At 55.4% G+C, this 17226-nt stretch overlaps 1 protein-coding gene across 11 annotated transcripts in view; it reads left to right on the top strand.

Moving 5' to 3' along the window:
* The window catches only part of AKT2 (AKT serine/threonine kinase 2), a 53789-nt gene extending 38246 nt beyond the window's left edge, over nucleotides 1-15543 (top strand). For 8 of the 11 annotated variants that reach the window (XM_004060738.5, XM_063701336.1, XM_063701331.1 and 5 more), the window contains 10 exons: nucleotides 5250-5403; nucleotides 5868-5999; nucleotides 7853-7918; nucleotides 8990-9058; nucleotides 9873-9995; nucleotides 11499-11627; nucleotides 11780-11994; nucleotides 12534-12621; nucleotides 12737-12839; nucleotides 13932-15543. In XM_004060738.5, coding sequence (XP_004060786.2) covers nucleotides 5250-5403; nucleotides 5868-5999; nucleotides 7853-7918; nucleotides 8990-9058; nucleotides 9873-9995; nucleotides 11499-11627; nucleotides 11780-11994; nucleotides 12534-12621; nucleotides 12737-12839; nucleotides 13932-14011 — 1159 coding nt within the window. In that variant the 3' untranslated portion in view covers nucleotides 14012-15543. Of the gene's footprint in view, nucleotides 1-5249; nucleotides 5404-5867; nucleotides 6000-7852; nucleotides 7919-8989; nucleotides 9059-9872; nucleotides 9996-11498; nucleotides 11628-11779; nucleotides 11995-12416; nucleotides 12622-12736; nucleotides 12840-13931 lie in introns of those variants that run through there. The other 3 variants (XM_055369406.2, XM_063701335.1, XM_063701337.1) reach the window with 2 other exon arrangements.
* Nucleotides 15544-17226: the final 1683 nt, after the last annotated feature.

Below are 17226 nucleotides of genomic sequence, written 5' to 3'. Positions count from 1 at the left end.
GGCCCTGAGCCCAAATGAGGATGAGAAGGTTCCAGAAAATACCGATGGGGGAAGTGCTCTTGGAGGTAGAAGTGCCTGGGCACTTCTTGTGTCCCTGGCCTCTGTCGGTGGGCAGATGAGCCTCTCTGTGCTTCGGTCTTGTCATTTTAGCATGAAGTGAATGGCAGTACCTGCTACACAGGGTTGCTGGGAGGGCGACAGGAGTCCTCCACCATAACGCACGGTGGTACCAGCCTCTGCAAGTGGAAGGTGTTCGTGGGACTGCTGTTGAGTGGCAGGGGTGGGGGCCTCTCTCTGAAAGGCGGGTGCAGATCATGGCTTCCGAGGAGAGTTCTTCCTTCGCTTTGCCCATGGGCTCCCTGGCTGGGCGTCCCATGAGCCTTCCCTAGAGAGGGTCCCTGCTTTACCATCCTGAGTCTCGTGTAGCTTTCAGCGCTTCACTGAGGCTCAGGGACAGGCGGGTGGTGCTAAGGAGGAGTAGGCTGTGCACAGGTGAGTGCCAGCTCTGCCACATCCCTGCTGTGTGACCTTCACAGGTGACTCCACCTCCATGTGCCTCAGTCCCCACAGCAGAAATGCTGGCTCTTGAGAATTGCAGTGCTCTTGAGAATCAAGCGAGGTGGTGTCTGGAGCTAGCCACTCAGTGCTGTTATTTTTACAGTCGTGGTTTACCCAGGGGCTCTCCTCTGGGGGCTAGAAGATACTTGAGGCCCAGCTTCATGGGGAGCTCCCCTTTGCCCCAGACGCCATGTTGCAAACCCTTGAGAAGGATCCTGGACAGTGGCCCTTGCTTTTCGTCTGGAATTCCGAGTGCTGCAACCTTGCAACTTTGGTCCAGTTAGAATTGGATCGGAAGCTAGTCAGGCAGCAGGCGAGCCCCAGTTACTCCCAGATAACCTCTTGCATCGCTGTGGTTTCTGGAGCTTTCTGTAGGGTGGGCAGTGGGAGCCAGGGTAGGTGGGGTAGGCCCGCCCCTGCGAGTGTCTTCGGCACCCTCCCTTCCACCCAGCCCTGTGCGCGGTGCTCTGCGCCCACAGCCCACCAACCTCTTAGCCCCAGGCCCTGGTGGAGGGGAGAGCTGGGAGGGCTGAGCTCGTCCAGGTGGCAGAGCCACTCTTGGAGCCCCAGCTGGGGTGGGTCCAGGGCCTGTGCTCCTGATTCCCATCCGGAGTAGCCTCCCAGAGCTGCTTCCAGGCTGGTGGTGTGGCAGTGCCATCCTTCATGTATTTGGGTTCTCTCCACAGAGGGACCATCTGTGCTCTCTCCACCCCTGTCTTTGAAAACAAAGATGATACCACGCTGTACATCTTAGTCTGCAATCTGCCATCTTCACGTGACAGTCTCTCAAGATCTTTATATATGAGAGACATATTTTCCTTTTTAATATCTTCACTGTATCTCTTAGGAGATCTGTGATTTTTTTTTCCCCAATCCGCCATCATTTACTCAGAGTCAGCATTAAAAAAATTTAAAATTTGTGAGAGGACAACTATGTCTGATAAAGCATGTCGTGGAAGGCTGGGCATAGCAGCTCACACCTGTAATCCCAGCACTTGGGGAGACCGAGGCAGGCAGATCATGAGGTCAAGAGATTGAGACCATCCTGGCCAACATGTTGAAACCCTGTCTCTACTAAAAATACAAAAATTAGCTGGGCATGGTGGCAGGTGCCTGTAGTTCCAGCTACTCTGGAGGCTGAGGCAGGAGAATCGCTTAAACCTGGGAGCCACTGCACTCCAGCCTGGCAACAAAGCGAGACTCTGTCTCCAAAAACAAAAAGAAACAAAAAAGAAAAAAGCCTGTTGTGGAATGGGCTCCTGCCCCGTCCCCGCCCCCCGCTTTTTTTTTTTTTTTTGAAAAACAGGAATATTAGTGTAGGGTTTGGGAATTAGGCTGTAATTTGTTCCTAAGGGGGCATGGGTTAAAGCAAGTTGAGAAATACTGGCTTGAGATGTTGGGCCAGGGAGTGCAGAAGCCAACACCGCTCTGCCCGGGTGTGCACCAGGGCTCAGTGCGTGCTCTGCCCGGGTCTGCACTGGGCCCTGCTGCGCCCTGGCCCTGGGGCCACTTGGACTTTGGCTGCCTCACTCTTTCATTACCCAAGTATCTACTGAGTATCCACCATGAGTTCTGGGGGCAGAACTGTGTTCAAAGCAGGTGGAAATCTCTGCCTCCGTGGGGTGGACATAGATGGGTTATGGGGACTCCAGTCTCTGAGTGGGTGGGGAGGGCAGCGTGCCTTTTGTGATTCCAGCTACCGAGCCTGGAGCAACTGCTGTTTTTCTGGAATCTGTTTTTTTAATCTGTGCCCCAGTTCCTCCTTCATAATGGGTGGGAGTAGGGATAGTTGATGATAGCAAGTGCTTCCCATTTGTTATTAGAGGCTGTTCCTTTCCTTCGACTCCCAGTTCCCCTCCCTTGGAGGCAGGCAGGGCTCCAGGATCATGACTTCTCTTCTGGAGATGTTTTTGCCTATGTGAGCATGTTTCTGCAGAAGTTCATTATTTTCTAACTTAGGAGCACAGAACTGTATACTGTTCTTCACCTTCCTTAATTTTGAAATTTTGTATAAAGGCGTGGTCTTCTTATGTTGTCCAGGCTGGTCTGGAATTCCTGGGCTCAAGCAGTCCTCCAGCCTCTGCCTCCCAAATTGCAGGGATTATATGAGTGAGCTACCTTGCCCAGCCCTGCACCTTCCTTTTTCTCTTAAGAAGTCTCAGATCATCCCAAGTCAGCATACAGACCTGCCTCAATCTTTCCCCCAGCTGCAGAATGTCTCATTGCACAGATGCCTCACAGGCATTCTACCTCACGACAGCCTGTGTATTGAACACTGCTGTGATATTTCATCAAATCGAAGGCGCTGTCATTGGGGAGGCACCCTGTTTCATATAGTGCCAAGAAAAAGGCGTGCCCAGTTAAATCAAGACAGACCCCAACTGTGAGATTAATCTGCATTCCAGCAGTGTCAAAATGTGGAAGAGGGTGCGCTGTGGGATGGATGGAAATAGAAGTAGTTTCGCGTGGTACACCAGGAAACGAGACTGGGGAGGAATACAGCCCAGCAGGGTGTCCCGGCTTGGATTTTGAAGCCCAGTCCCAGCCACACTTGTTCCCTGCCTGACCTTGGGTAGGGGCCCCAGTGCCTCAGGAACACAGGAGCAGTGTCACTTGCCCTGGGGCGGGGGCCATCCTGGAAGATGCTGTGAAGGGCTGGCTGCACTCCCTGTGGCTTATTTAAATCACTGGGATTTGAGAGGTTGCGTGATTACACTCTCTGAATTTTCTCATTCTTAGTGAACATTTTATTTTTCTTGTTGGTCATATGGGTATTTTCTAGATACAAGCAAAATACACGGGGTTCAAAATGCGTTGGGTTGAAACACCTAATTGCAGTGTGGTCAAAAATGGGGGATGTGGACAATTTGGTGTAATTCAGCCTAATATATTTTTCATTTTGGTCTCTGGTCATTTTCACTTATTAGGCAGAACAGTTTGTAAGTATCCAAAGAAAATTATTTTCTTTTTTTTTTTTGCTGATTGCAGTGGTATGATCATGGCTTACTGCAGCCTCCACCTCCTGGGCTCAAGCAGTTCTCCCATCTTAGCCCCCTGAGTAGCTGAGACCACAGGCATGTGCCCCCACACCTGGCTAATTTTTTATCTTTGGTCTCTACAAAATGGGTATCCATGTTGCCTAGGCTGGTCTCAAACTTCCGGATGCAAGCCATCGTCCCGTCTCAGTCTCCCAAAGTGCCGGGATTGCAGGTGTGAGCCACTGAGCCCAGCCCAAAGACAGTTCTTTCTCAGCAAGTTCTAAACCATGAGTGAGAGAACTAGTTTATTGTTCTTTATTTTATTATTATTATTATTATTTTATTGTTATTTTGGGATGGAGTCTCGCACTGTAGTCCAGGCTAGAGTGCAGTGGCGCGATCTCAGCTCACTGCAACCTCCGCCTCCCGGGTTCAAATGATCCTCTTGCCTCAGCCTCCCGAGTAGCTGGGATTACAGGCGCCCGTCACCATGCCCGGCTAATTTTTTGTATTTTTAGTAGAGACTGGGTTTTACTATGTTGGCCAGGCTGGTCTCGAACTCCTGACCTCAAGTGATCCTCCACCTCGGCCTCCCAAAGTGCTGGGATTACAGGCGTGAGCCGTCGCACCTGGCCTGTTTTTATTTTTTATTTTTGTTTTTTAAAAACTTTTTAAGAGATGGGTCTTGCTTTGTTGCCTAGGCTGGTCTTGAACGCTTCGGCTCAAGCACTTGGTGCACCTCGGCCTCCCAAAATGCTGGGATTACAGGTGTGAGCCACAGTGCTTAGCCTCTAGTTAACTGTTCTTAAACCAGGCTCCCTTCTGCTGGGACCTACTTCTTGTCCACCAGCTTCTCTCCTCTACATCCCTGGGCTGCCAGGACCTCTGTCCCTGCCATGCAGACTCCCTGCTCCCAGTGGACTGTCCCCTCCAGGGAGTCCTGCGGGCCAGCTCTTGCCTTGCAATGTCTTCAGCTCCTTTGGCTAATGAATGCTGCTTCTTACTCTTGGTTTAACTTTACAAAACATTGGTAACTTTATAAACTTGAGCTTGTCATTTGTTCCGAAGAATTCACAGGAGCACTGTCTCTCCCTCATTCAAGGCTTAGGGTGGTGGCTCATTTTCAAGGGGCTGTGAAAAGAGAGGGTCACTCCTTTTTGATCATTTCCCCGCTGCCTGGCTTCAAATGGCCCTCAGGCCAGGTCACTTTAGGGAAATTGGTGATTGCTCTTGGTATTCCACTTTTTTTTTTTTTTTTGAGACAGAGTCTCGCTCTGTCACCAGGCTGGAGTGCAGTGGTGCGATCTCTGCTCACTGCACCCTCCGCCTCCCGGGTTCAAGCAATTCTCCTGCCTCAGCCTCCTGAGTAGCTGGGATTATAGGCGAATGCCACCCCTGACTAATTTTTATATTTTTAGTAGAGACGGGGTTTCACCATGTTGGCCAGGCTGGTCTCGAACTCCTGACCTTGTGATCCATCCGCCTCAGCCTCCCAAAGTGCTGGGATTATAGGCATGAGCCGCCATGCCTGGCGTGGAATTTCACTCAGGTCCCTTCAGCTCTCTCTGGTTCTGACAGATCTTGCCCAAATTCCCATGCTTATGTGGTCATTTGCTTGCCTGTTGCTGGGGGTGGCTGGGAGGTGGCACTCAGCTGTTCGACTCTGAGGCCCAGGACTCCTGGCTCCTGGGACTCACGTGTGTCCCTGCACAGGGAGGAGTGGATGCGGGCCATCCAGATGGTCGCCAACAGCCTCAAGCAGCGGGCCCCAGGCGAGGACCCCATGGACTACAAGTGTGGCTCCCCCAGTGACTCCTCCACGGCTGAGGAGATGGAAGTGGCGGTCAGCAAGGCACGGGCTAAAGTGGTAAGTGCTGGGAGTAGGGGTGGGGCTGCCAGCCTGCGGTGCCCCCACCCCCAGTGCTGGCCTGCTCTCCTTGGTTTCCATAACACAGTTCAGGGGGCTCAGCTGAGAGACAAGGCTGCCCTGCAGGGTGGGGTGATTTCAGGTGGCAGGTGCCCTAGGGTGTGCTCCATGCCCGTAGGGGAGGGAGCAACCTTGGGTGGACCCACTGCAGGTTCGTCCTGGGAGTTGGTGAAGACCTGGCTACCCCCACGTCAGAGCCCAGCCCTCCCAAGGCCCTGTGCCTGCAGAGCCTGGTCTGAAGGCCGCTTCAGAACACACAGTTGCTGCCCAGAGCCTCCCTTCCTGCTCCAGCCTAAGCCGTTTGGCAACAGTGTCTTTTGGTTTTCCTCTTTCTTTTGTTAAAATTTCCTCCCACGGGCCATGAGCCAGGCGCTGACTGCCCCCACTCTCCCTGTCCCTGGCAGACCATGAATGACTTCGACTATCTCAAACTCCTTGGCAAGGGAACCTTTGGCAAAGTCATCCTGGTGCGGGAGAAGGCCACTGGCCGCTACTACGCCATGAAGATCCTGCGGAAGGAAGTCATCATTGCCAAGGTGCGTGCCCCGGGAATTGCGCTCGCGGGCCTCTGTGGGGGCTGCGGTCTGGAGCCTGACCCTGAGGCCTAGACGCTTACCCGCGCTTTCTGCTGCTGAGGGCTTATTTCCCCCACAAATTCCCCCTAGTCAGAAAAGGGGGAGCCTGAGGCCCAGAGAGGAGCAGCAGGCCTTGCTGCTGAGTCCCCACCTCCACCCTCTGGTAGGGGCTGGGGGTGCCTGTGGAGAGAGAGAGCCTCGGGGCCCCACCCAGCAGGTACTCTCAAGGGAGGCTGGGGCCTGTTGGGGAGGACGTCGCTGTTGGGGAGGCCCGGGCTTTGCTCAGGGTATCCCAGGTGGAGGCTGGGCCAGGAATGGAATTCTACTTTTTCCCTTATTTGAATTTTTTGTAGTGGAAGATTCCAAAGACATTCAAAAATTTAAAAAGAAAATAAATATTACGGACCCCCATGTAGCCATTGTCCAGTTTAACCAGTTATCAGCGTTTAGCCAGCCTTGTTTCCTTAGCTCTGCCTGTCCCTCTTGTTCTGGAATACTTTAAGGCCTGTCCTAGACAACACATCACTTCACTCATCCATGCTTGAACACGTGTCCTGACAGATGAAGACTGTAAAGAATATAATCATGTGGTGCTGCCATCAGAGCCAACCAAATTAGCTGTTCATTCCTGATGTGACGATTGGGCCTAAGGCAGCCTTCCTCAGCCTCAGCACTGTTAACATTTTGGGACAGATCATTCTGTGCTGTAGGGGCAGCCCTGTGCATTGTAGGGTTTTAGCAGCACCCCTGGCTTCTACCCACTAAAGCCAATAGTAGCTCCCCAAGTTGTGACGATCAAAAATGACTTTTGGGTTGGGCACCGCAGCTCACGCCTGTAATTCCAGCACTTTAGAAGGCTGAGGTGGGAGGATCGCTTGAGCCCAGGAGTTCGAGACCAGCCTGGGCAACAAAGCAAGACCGTCTCTATAAAAATAAAAATAAATTAGCTGGGCATAGTGGCGTGCACCTGTAGTCCCAGCTGCTCAGGAGGCTGAAGTGGGAGGATCAATTGAGCCTCAGAGGTTGAGGCTGTAGTGACCCATGTTCACACCACTGCACCCAGCCTGGGTGACAGAGCCAGACCTCCAGCTAAAAAGAAAAAGGAAAAAAAAAAAAAAAAAGACTTCAGACATTCTCAGGTGTCCCCTGGGGATAAACTTGCCCCAGGGAGAGCCTGTGTTCAGGTTGCTGCAGGTGGCTCCAGATTTTTGGAACCACTCCTGGTGGTTCTGCTGTACAGTCAGGTACCAAATTAGAACCTGAATTAGAGTCACCCAAAGGGCTTGTGAGACAGTGCTGGGCCCACCCCAAGTTTCTGACTCAGTGGGCCTGGGGGTAGGTCCCAGGAACTTGCATTGCTGCCAGTTCCCAGGCAGTGCTGAGGTGCTGTGTGGGGACCACACCAAGAAGCACTGTTCTGCTGTCTAGAGCTTTGTTAGGTCCGGTTCCTTCTTTGGGCAAGAACGCTTTCTAGGTGGGACTTCCCACAGCCTGTGGTGGCACCTCAGGGCTCTCGTGATGTCTGTTTGTCTCCCTTGGAGGGACGTCACAGGTATCTTGCCCCTAGCAGCCTGGTCCTTACATTGTGACATTCTTGCTGACTTTTCACCTGTGGCTTTGAGAGCCACTGATGATCCTCGTCTGGGTCTGCTATTTGCTGAGGGTTTGCAGGCTTTCACTTTTCACCCCTGTGATTTTCTGCATTTATGGCTGGGAATGGAATTGCATTTCACAAGGCCTTGCTCCCCTTCGTCGGGGCGGGGTGGGCAGGCGTGGTGTTGCCCACCAGCCCCTCACCCGCAGTCTGTCTGCAGGATGAAGTCGCTCACACAGTCACCGAGAGCCGGGTCCTCCAGAACACCAGGCACCCGTTCCTCACTGTGAGTTGCCCTCCCCTTCCCAGACAGTGTGAGGCCAGCCTTTGGACAGAGCTCAGAGAGAGAGCCCTAATCTTCTGCTACAAAGCACAGTCTTGGGGTAGGCCAGGCGGGCAGGACAAGGTGTTGCTGCGCCCTGCCAAGTCATCCGAACCAAGACATGTGGTGGGGGTGAGCAGGCTCGGGGAGTGGGAGGGTGACAGCTTCTTCATAGATGGTGGCTTCATGTAAGCATTTGAACTAACTGAAGATATCACATTATTTGATGGCTGCTGTCTCTATGAGTTAGGAGCACTTAGCCCAGCTGGTTGAAGTGGAAACATTATTTTTTTTGTTTTTGTTTTCAGATATGCTCATAGAAGCAGATGTGTTAGCATTGTGTTGTCTGTCAGCCTGGACTGAGTAGATGCCAGTTTGGGCTGCAGTCTCCATCAAGGCCAGTGGCCACCAGTTAAATGGACTAGATTGAGGATGGCTTATGTATCATTTCTTTATCTCAGTTGCTGTCCAGGTATCCTATTAAGCCACAGTACTTTTTCAAATAAAATCTTATGAGGTACCTCAGTGCAGAAAACAGAATAGTTGAGTTGTCATGAGCTGAAGGACCCCCTGGTGGGAGTCTCTGAGGAACTCTCTGTAGATCTCCTTAGTGCAGTGGAGAACTACTGTTTGTTGACTGACAGCCTGTCCATCCTGTCATTGAAGTTGGCTCCCAAGCCTTTGCCACTCCCAGCCACAGCAGACATCACTTGTGTGTGTAAGTTGAACACATTTTACTGTAAAAACAAGAGCCCTGGTTGCTCAGAACAGCTCTAGTTCTCCCCTGGCTGTGCCTGATGGAGGCAGAGGACAAGATGGTTCAGCATGTAACCCTTTCCTACCGCAGAGCCATGCCTTCACTTAATGCCCCAAAAGGTGCAGCCGGTATGTGAACCCCATCTGGCTGACTCCTGGGGGCCCCAGCCAGGGCAGGGTGTGTGTGTGCAGAATAAGCAGGGCCAGGGCCCCGCCCTGGCATGGCTCAGCAGAGCCCTCCTCCCTCCCACCTCCCACCCTGCTGCCTTCATCCCCCAGGCGCTGAAGTACGCCTTCCAGACCCACGACCGCCTGTGCTTCGTGATGGAGTATGCCAACGGGGGTGAGGTGAGCCGCGGCTGCCTTGACTTTGCCCTCTGGGGCCTCCTTCTTTAGGGTGGGGCGGGATGGAGAGGAGCTGTGGGTGAGATGGAAGGGTGGAGGGAAATTTCAATGTCATCTTGTGCCCCTCTCCCTTGAGGCGGGCGGCTTCGTCTCCATTTTGGGGGGGCAGTCACTGAGGCTCAGAGAGGTTAAGTGGCTTGCCCAAGTTTACACAGCTAGTGAGTGGGTGGGTCAGGTCCAAACCAGTCCAGAGAGGTGTGGAGAGGGCTGTGGGGCGATAGCACTGGGAAGGATAGTCTTAAAGGCCCCAGAGAAAGCCCCCAAGGGTTAAAACCTAGCAGCCCTCCGTTCCCGTGTCCTCCCGAAGTGGATTCCTGCAGTCGCTCAGCTTCCCCTTACAGAGTCGCCTCACTTTTGTCACCCACTCCTTGCCTCGCGCCTTCTCTGTGCAGTGGTTGGCACACCTGCATTGGGATGCGTGGTTTGCTCATCTGTCCGGTCTGGGCTTGCCCATGGCCTGTTGTTACTTGGTCATGACGTGTGCTTCTTTTTGCCTCCATGCCATCCTCCCTCCTGTCTCGGATGTCTCTCCCATACCCTCTCATGGGTGCCTCCTGGCGGACCCTCGCCCTTCCCCCCCAGCTCTGTGTCACTTGTGAGCTTCTGCGCTCTGCCTTGATTGGTCCCTCTAGCTGTCACTTGCTGGTTCATGATACAGGTGTCACCACATCACTGCGCTGGGGCAGGGGGTTGGGAAGGTGAAGGCAGGTGGGTGGGCTGGGGCCTGACCTCCTCTCCCCACCCCTTCCTCCTGCAGCTGTTCTTCCACCTGTCCCGGGAGCGTGTCTTCACAGAGGAGCGGGCCCGGTTTTATGGTGCAGAGATTGTCTCGGCTCTTGAGTACTTGCACTCGCGGGACGTGGTATACCGCGACATCAAGGTTAGTGGCAGGGTGTGCACCAGGCTGACCCGTGGCATGCATACCACATGGGACTCACACTGGGGAGGTTGGGCTGAGCTTCTGCCCTCGTTCGCCAGGCTCCCCACCAAGGTCCAGGGTGGTGGTTCTGTAGCAAGTTGCCCCAAGTAGGGACCTTTCCAAGCCTCCCATGAGCACTCCTAGGCCGCTAGTGAGTGTGAACTGGCACAATACCTACTGTATTTTTATTTATTTATTTATTTATTTATTTATTTTTGAGGAGTCTTACTCTGTTGATTGCAGTGGTATGATCTCAGCTCGCTGCAACCTCTGCCTCCCGGGTTCAAGCGATTGTCCTGCCTCAGCCTCCCGAGTAGTTGGGATTACAGGTGCCCGCCACCATGCCCAGCTAATTTTTGTATTTTTAGTAGAGACGGGGTTTCATCATATTGGCCAGGCTGGTCTCAAACTCCTGACCTCGTGATCCACCCACCTCAGCCTCCCAAAGTGCTTGGATTACAGGCATGAGCCCCCGCGCCCGGCCAAGTTTAGAAGATAGTTTGGCAGTGTCCACCAAAGCTGAGCACCAGCCATCTGCCCTAGCTGTGTGCACAGGAGAAGTGGGGACACACACTCACCTTAGAAAGTGTCCCCCTCACTCAGCAGCAGGACTCACTCTAGCCCCAACTGGAACAACCCAAGTATCCACTGTGAGAGGAACAGTCAGATCCACTGTGGAGTGTTCTCACAGTGGGGCGCCACACAGCAGTTAGGAATGAGCTACAGCTACACACGACAGTGTGGACGCGTCTCATAGGCTAATGTCGAGGGAAAGCCGCACAGAGGAGGTGAGTCCACAGTTCACAGGTGTGTCTGTGTGCAGTGGTACAGATGGGAAGTAGAGGTTAATTCTTGTGGGGGATGGTCAGTAACCGGGAGGGGCACACAGGGCCTTCCACGGGGAGATGCCACCTCAGCCTCGCAAGTAGCTGGGACTATAGGTGTGTGCCACCATGCCTGGCTAATTTTTTTTTTCATATTAAGAAATATGGAGATGGGGTCTCGCTGTGTTGCCCAGGCTGGTCTCAAACTCGTGGGTTCAAGCAATCCTGCCACCTAAGTCCCCCAAATTGCTGGGATTACAGGTGTGAGCCACTTTGCCTGGCTGCATATTTCATAATTAAAGGACAAAAAGTCTAGAAAAAAAGAATAGAAGAAAGCTAGTGCCCCCACGTTCGAACTTAAGAACCACAGTTCACAATGGGGACGGTGGGTGGACAGGGCCTGGCTCTCGGCTCTCCCTGCCCAGCTGTTCCCAGGTACCCTGGGGGTGGGCCAGGGGGTGGGGAGGGTTGGATCTGGCCTCTCTCTGAGCCTCAGAGGGTGAGGCTGTGTGTGCTGGGCCCAGCCTGGCATGGGAAGGTTGATGTCCAGGAGCCCCGGGCATCTTTCCCTGGAAGGAAAGGCTGAGGTGGCAGGAAGCCTTGGGAGCATGCGCCTGAGATCCGTTGACTTTTCCAACAGCTGGAAAACCTCATGCTGGACAAAGATGGCCACATCAAGATCACTGACTTTGGCCTCTGCAAAGAGGGCATCAGTGACGGGGCCACCATGAAAACCTTCTGTGGGACCCCGGAGTACCTGGCGCCTGAGGTGTCTGGGGTTGGCGGGGGTAGGAACGTGTGAGGCCAAGGGTAGGGGGATCCCCCAGACCTGTGTGTTTCCAGCCCAGATGCCCTGAGGGCAGGACTGTGATGCCAGCCTCAGGGCCACGGGCCCAGCCCTCATTTCTCCTCCATCCTCAGGTGCTGGAGGACAATGACTATGGCCGGGCCGTGGACTGGTGGGGGCTGGGTGTGGTCATGTACGAGATGATGTGCGGCCGCCTGCCCTTCTACAACCAGGACCACGAGCGCCTCTTCGAGCTCATCCTCATGGAAGAGATCCGCTTCCCGCGCACGCTCAGCCCTGAGGCCAAGTCCCTGCTTGCTGGGCTGCTTAAGAAGGACCCCAAGCAGAGGTGAGGGCTGGCGTCGGCTCCGCCCAGCCCAGCGCCAGCTGCTGCCACTGTCCCTGCGGCCTGGAGGGGGCAGCGTCCACAAGGGTGCTCGCTTGTAGGGTCGCAGTGTGTCGTCCCCACACAGCCCCTGAAAATGTCCACAGTGGCACTTAGGGAGTGCTCCCCCCAGGGCAGGCCCATCCTTGACACTGCCTTATTTTATGGGGACACTGAGGAACAGGGCATCCCCTGGGCCTGGCTGGGGCTACCAAACCATATGTGGCAGAGCCAGGATAGGAACGGAGCCTGCCCTACTAACTCCCTTTCTGGACTCAGGGTAAGGCCAGGCAGTGAGGACACGTGGGTCTGGGTTGCTGACTCCCTGGCTCTGACCCTGGGCACGTGAGCTCCCTCCCTGAGCCTCGGTTTCCTCCTCTGTGAAGTGGTTTGTGGTCAAGACAGAATCATTAAGGGCCATACAGGGCCTGCCTGCGCCGAAAGCCCGTCTGCCCGAACCCAGCTGCTCCGGGAGGCAGGTGCTGACGGCCGTCTCTGCACAGGCTTGGTGGGGGGCCCAGCGATGCCAAGGAGGTCATGGAGCACAGGTTCTTCCTCAGCATCAACTGGCAGGACGTGGTCCAGAAGAAGGTGAGCCCCACTGCTTGCCCCAGCAGGACCCTCAGGGACCTGGCCCACTCGTGGTGACCTTGGTTGAGGCCTCCTGGCCTCAGGGTCCCTGAGCCTGAGCTCCTCTCCTCCGTAGCTCCTGCCACCCTTCAAACCTCAGGTCACATCTGAGGTCGACACAAGGTACTTCGATGATGAATTTACCGCCCAGTCCATCACAATCACACCCCCTGACCGCTGTGAGTGCCTGGGGCCCCCGCGCTGGTATGCCTGCCCCAGTGGTGGAGGGATGGGGTCTGCTCTTAACTCACTTCTCAGGAGGGCCCTCGAAGGCCCCCGCTTCATGTCTGGGAGATTTCCCCAAGGTCTGCTCTCAGGCCCTTTTGCTGTTGGTCCTCTTTGGATCTGGTGAGGCCACCAGGAGCCATTGACTGCAGCACGTTCTGGAGCTCAGTCGGGGGGCTCAGGGCACGAGGCAGCCCGGTCCCTGAGCCTGGCTGGGTTCACTGCTTTACAGCTGTTTGGGTTCTTACTCTGAACTCAGCCCAGGGCTGGGCTATGCTGGGACACAGCGCTGATTGAGCCAGCCCTGGGCCCTGCCCTGGAAAGCTCCCAGCCCAGGTAGGGTGGGCGGCCTGGAGTGGTCAGGGCTAGGGCGTGGGAGGCCAGGGACTGGGGAATCCCAGAGGAAATATCTGACCTGGCCTGCAGTTAGGGAGGGCTTTCTAGAGGAGGAAGCAAACATGTCAGCTGGCCGGAGGAATGACGTGTGGGATGCCAGCAATGGGAGAAGCATGGCATAGCTAAGGACAGGCAGCAGCCAGGGAGATGGTGGTGAGAAGAGGGGGCATGGGGCTGGAGTGCAAGGGTCTGGGGGCCACTGGGAGGGGTGGGGACTGCTTGCATGGGGGGAGCCAGCCATGGAAGGGTTTCATACAGAGAGGGACAGGGTTAAAGCAGGCCTTTAGAAAGCCCCCCTGGCTGCCTGTGGAGAATGGATGGGAGGGTGCGAGAGGCAGGCCAGGACAGGGCTCTGGGCTGGACTCTGGCATGGTGGTGTGTGGGGCAGAGAGAAGGTGGGAGGCTCAGAAGGCCCTGCCAGCTGTGGGGCACATGGGCAAGGGCGCAGGAAACTCCCAGAGGAGGCCGCCCGGGGCTCAGGTTTGGGGAGTGGGTCCGTGGCTGAGGGCCTCCATTGCGGAGGGATGGGCCTTTCCTGTCCTGTCCTGTGGGCAGCCCCCACCAGCTGGGGCCGTTTCCCCAGGGAGTCTGGGCAGGTGTCCCAGGCCCTCTCCTGACTGGTCCTCCCCATCCACCTCTGCCGCCCACAGATGACAGCCTGGGCTTACTGGAGCTGGACCAGCGGACCCACTTCCCCCAGTTCTCCTACTCGGCCAGCATCCGCGAGTGAGCAGTCTGCCCACGCAGAGGACGCACGCTCGCTGCCATCACCGCTGGGTGGTTTTTTCCCCCTAACTTTTTACTTTGCCTTTTTGGTTTGTGTCCCCACCCCCACCTCCTCACCCCCTTTCCAGTTCTTCTTCAGGCCCCTCCCAGATGCACCCCAGCAGCCCCTGCAGCCCCTGCCTCCAGCCTCACCTTTGTGCCCAGACTTGCATTTGGAAGACTCCACCTCCCGCCCAGGCCTGGGCTGTTGGGCGGTTGGAGATTCAGGTTTTAATCCACACAAGCCCCAGTGAGGGGTGAAGCATGGTGCCCGGGGCCTGCCTGAGTTTCTGGCCTGGGTGTCGTGCTGGTGTCTGCCTCCGCGCTGCTGCTTCTGGACGAAGGCTGCCTTCTGGTGGGACGCGACACCCGGCAGACAGTGGTGCTGCCTTCCAGGCCCCGTGGCCTAGGCTTGGAGTGGCCAGGCATGGGGCGGTCCAATCCCCCACCCGCTGTCCCCCTGTGGGGGCAGAAAAGCAATAATGTCCAGGGGCAGGCAGGGGCCCTTGGGAGCTGCAGGGCTGGGGGTTAGGGCTGCTCCCTGGTGAATGGAGTCAGATCCTAGGATCTGTACCATGGGGAACCAGGAGTGGCCGGGCTGGGTGCCGCCTCCTGGTCCGGCCTCCTCCCCACCAAACTGTCCTCACCCTATGGATGAGGCAGGAGGAACATTTGGAGGCAAACCTGCCTGCCTCCCAGCCCCGTGCCTTACTAGGGCTTCCTTCCAGCTGGCCTTACCTCCTGCTGGACCCTGGGCCTGGCCTGGCCCCACTGGGGGGCTATGGGCTGGGCTCACCCTCTCCTCTGCGGGGGTGGAGGGGCACCAGCCTCGGCTGTTACAATCTTACACCGGACAGTATTGGGCCCCATGGACTTGGTCAGGGAGGGGTGGGGGTGGGCATCTCTGGTACCTATTGGGGTGGGGGGCCTCTGAGAAGGGAGGCTCCTAGGCCCCCCTCACCCCTCCTTCTCCCCAGGGCCCCACGTTCTGCAGCCTTAAGATTGAACATGAGTGCACGTCCATGTCAGTGCTGTGGGACTCCTGTGCGTGCCTCGGACTGCGTGTGTCGGCGGGACGCAGGCACACGTGGGTGTGTGTGCATGTGTGTGTGTGTGAGGGCAGCGTGTCCTCCAGTGTGCATGGTGTGTGGGCTTGGGCCCCATCCCTGGCCCGAGCATTTCATCCTGTGGGGGAGGGGTGCTGACCTAGTGGGAGGAGCCCCACCGTGATCCATGAGCTGCCCTGCCCACGCCTCCGCTCCCTGTAGCAACACCTCTGGGTGTTTGGAGTTTAGCTTTTGTGGGTTTGCTCTCCCTACCCCATCTCCTGTACTACACAGTTCATGGCAGGGTGGGGAGGGGTGGGGTTGGTTCGGGTGGGTGAGGGTCTTTTTCCTCTGTGTGCAATGTCGTTATCTGACAGTTCTCCGTCCCTACTGGCCTTTCTCCTTGTCTTCATATTTGTACGGTACAAGCAATAAAGACACTCATTTCAGACCAGGGCCCAGCCTGCACTCACGCCGGCCCAACCACTCTGGGCTTTGCCTTGGTGATGGAGTCAGACCCCTGGGCCCCAGCTCCTCCTGTACTAGCTGCTCCCTTCAGCAAGGAGGGCACTGAGCTGGGGCGTGGAGGTGAGAATGAGCTCAGGGTGAGGGCAGCTGGGGTGTGTGCAGGAGCTCAGGCTGGAGAGGGTGGGTGGAGCTGGTGCTGTGGGGCTGAGGGGTATGGGAAGGCTCCCCGCATGTGGGGGTGGGGTGGACAGAGACCACTCCCTGCCCTCAGTGCTGCTTAGGCTAAGAGAGGTGGGGTGGAGGGACAGGGCTGGAAGATCTGGGTAGCCCAGAATGAGGAGGGTGCCTGTGCTGTCACCGAATGAGAGGGAGTGATTCATTCCACCCGGCTGCCGAGCCTTAGAGGGGGGCATTCCTATCCTGCCCCACCTCCCTGTTTATGCTGCCACCTGGAAGCCTTGAGGCCCCCATATTCCAGTACAGACCCAGTGGTGTGTTCATGGTGGCGTGGTTGCTGTCACCTGGGAGCTCCTGAGCGTTTGGTTAGAACCCCGTTCAGCTTGGGGTCAGCCCTCCCCTAGGCACTGCCCTTTAGCCTGGATGTGTCTGGGCCCCTGCACTTCCCGTGCTTGAGTCACGTGGCTGCACGGCCAGGCACTGGCCGGATGGAACACCTCCCCCAGCAAGGGACCAGGGACTAGAGCCCTGGCCTGCCCTGCTGAGCCCTGCTGTGCAGAGGGCCTGGCACAGATGAATTTGAGATTTTGCTGCAAGGTGTTAGCACTTCACACCCATTGAGTCTTTGAGATTTTAAGTGAATGTAAGCAGAAAAAGTCAGATCCAATTTACAGAAATCAGAGTTAGCTACAGCTAAGACTCGTTTGGTTGGGGTTTTTTAGTTTGTCTTTCTAAAGTCATGTGGACCTTAATTTAATTACAAAAGTCTACCCTGGTGGTCATAAAATAGGCAGGCCTATGAAGAAAGGCCTTTTACTCTTCCATCTCGTCCCAGCCCCGAATTGACCCACGTTGCTGCTCCTCACACCATGGTGACGCAGGTCTCGTAGTGTGGGCACAGGCCTGGCTACCTCATCTTTTTAGTGCCTCTCTCCTCTTCCACAGGATGGGGTCCCATAGCTGCAGCAGCTGGCCCCGTAGTTGAGCATGTGTGGTTATCCTGTAGAGCTTTTCCCAAGAAGGGTGTTTGAACTTAGAGTCTTAATAAAATCTTACCAAATAAATTTTGAGTAGAATAATCGTCTTTTGCAATGTACATTTAAGAAATTTCACACGTTCTTTTTTGTATATAAAGAACAGTGACTGGGCACAGTGGCTCATGCCTGTAATACCAGCAATTTGGGAGGCCAAGGCGGGCGGGTCTCTTGAGGCCAGGGGTTCGAGACCAGCCTGGGCATCATAGGGAGACCTTCATCTCTACAAAAAATACAAAAATTAGCTGGGCATGGTGGTGCATGCCTGCAATCCCAGCTAACTTGGAAGGCTGAGGTGAGGTGGGAAGATCACGAGCCCAGGAGTTTGAGGCTGCAGTGAGCTATGATTGCGGCACTGCACTGCAGCCTGGGACAGTGAGACTGTGTCTCTAAAAAAAAAAACATGATACATGCCATTAAAAAAGACAGCAAAGCAGGAGTATAAGAAAGGAAAT

Source organism: Gorilla gorilla, chromosome 20 (assembly GCF_029281585.2).
Source record: "Gorilla gorilla gorilla isolate KB3781 chromosome 20, NHGRI_mGorGor1-v2.1_pri, whole genome shotgun sequence".
Lineage (NCBI taxonomy): Eukaryota > Metazoa > Chordata > Mammalia > Primates > Hominidae > Gorilla > Gorilla gorilla.
The sequence above is the reverse complement of the archived record's forward strand: the minus strand, read 5'-3'. Positions and strand labels throughout refer to the sequence as shown.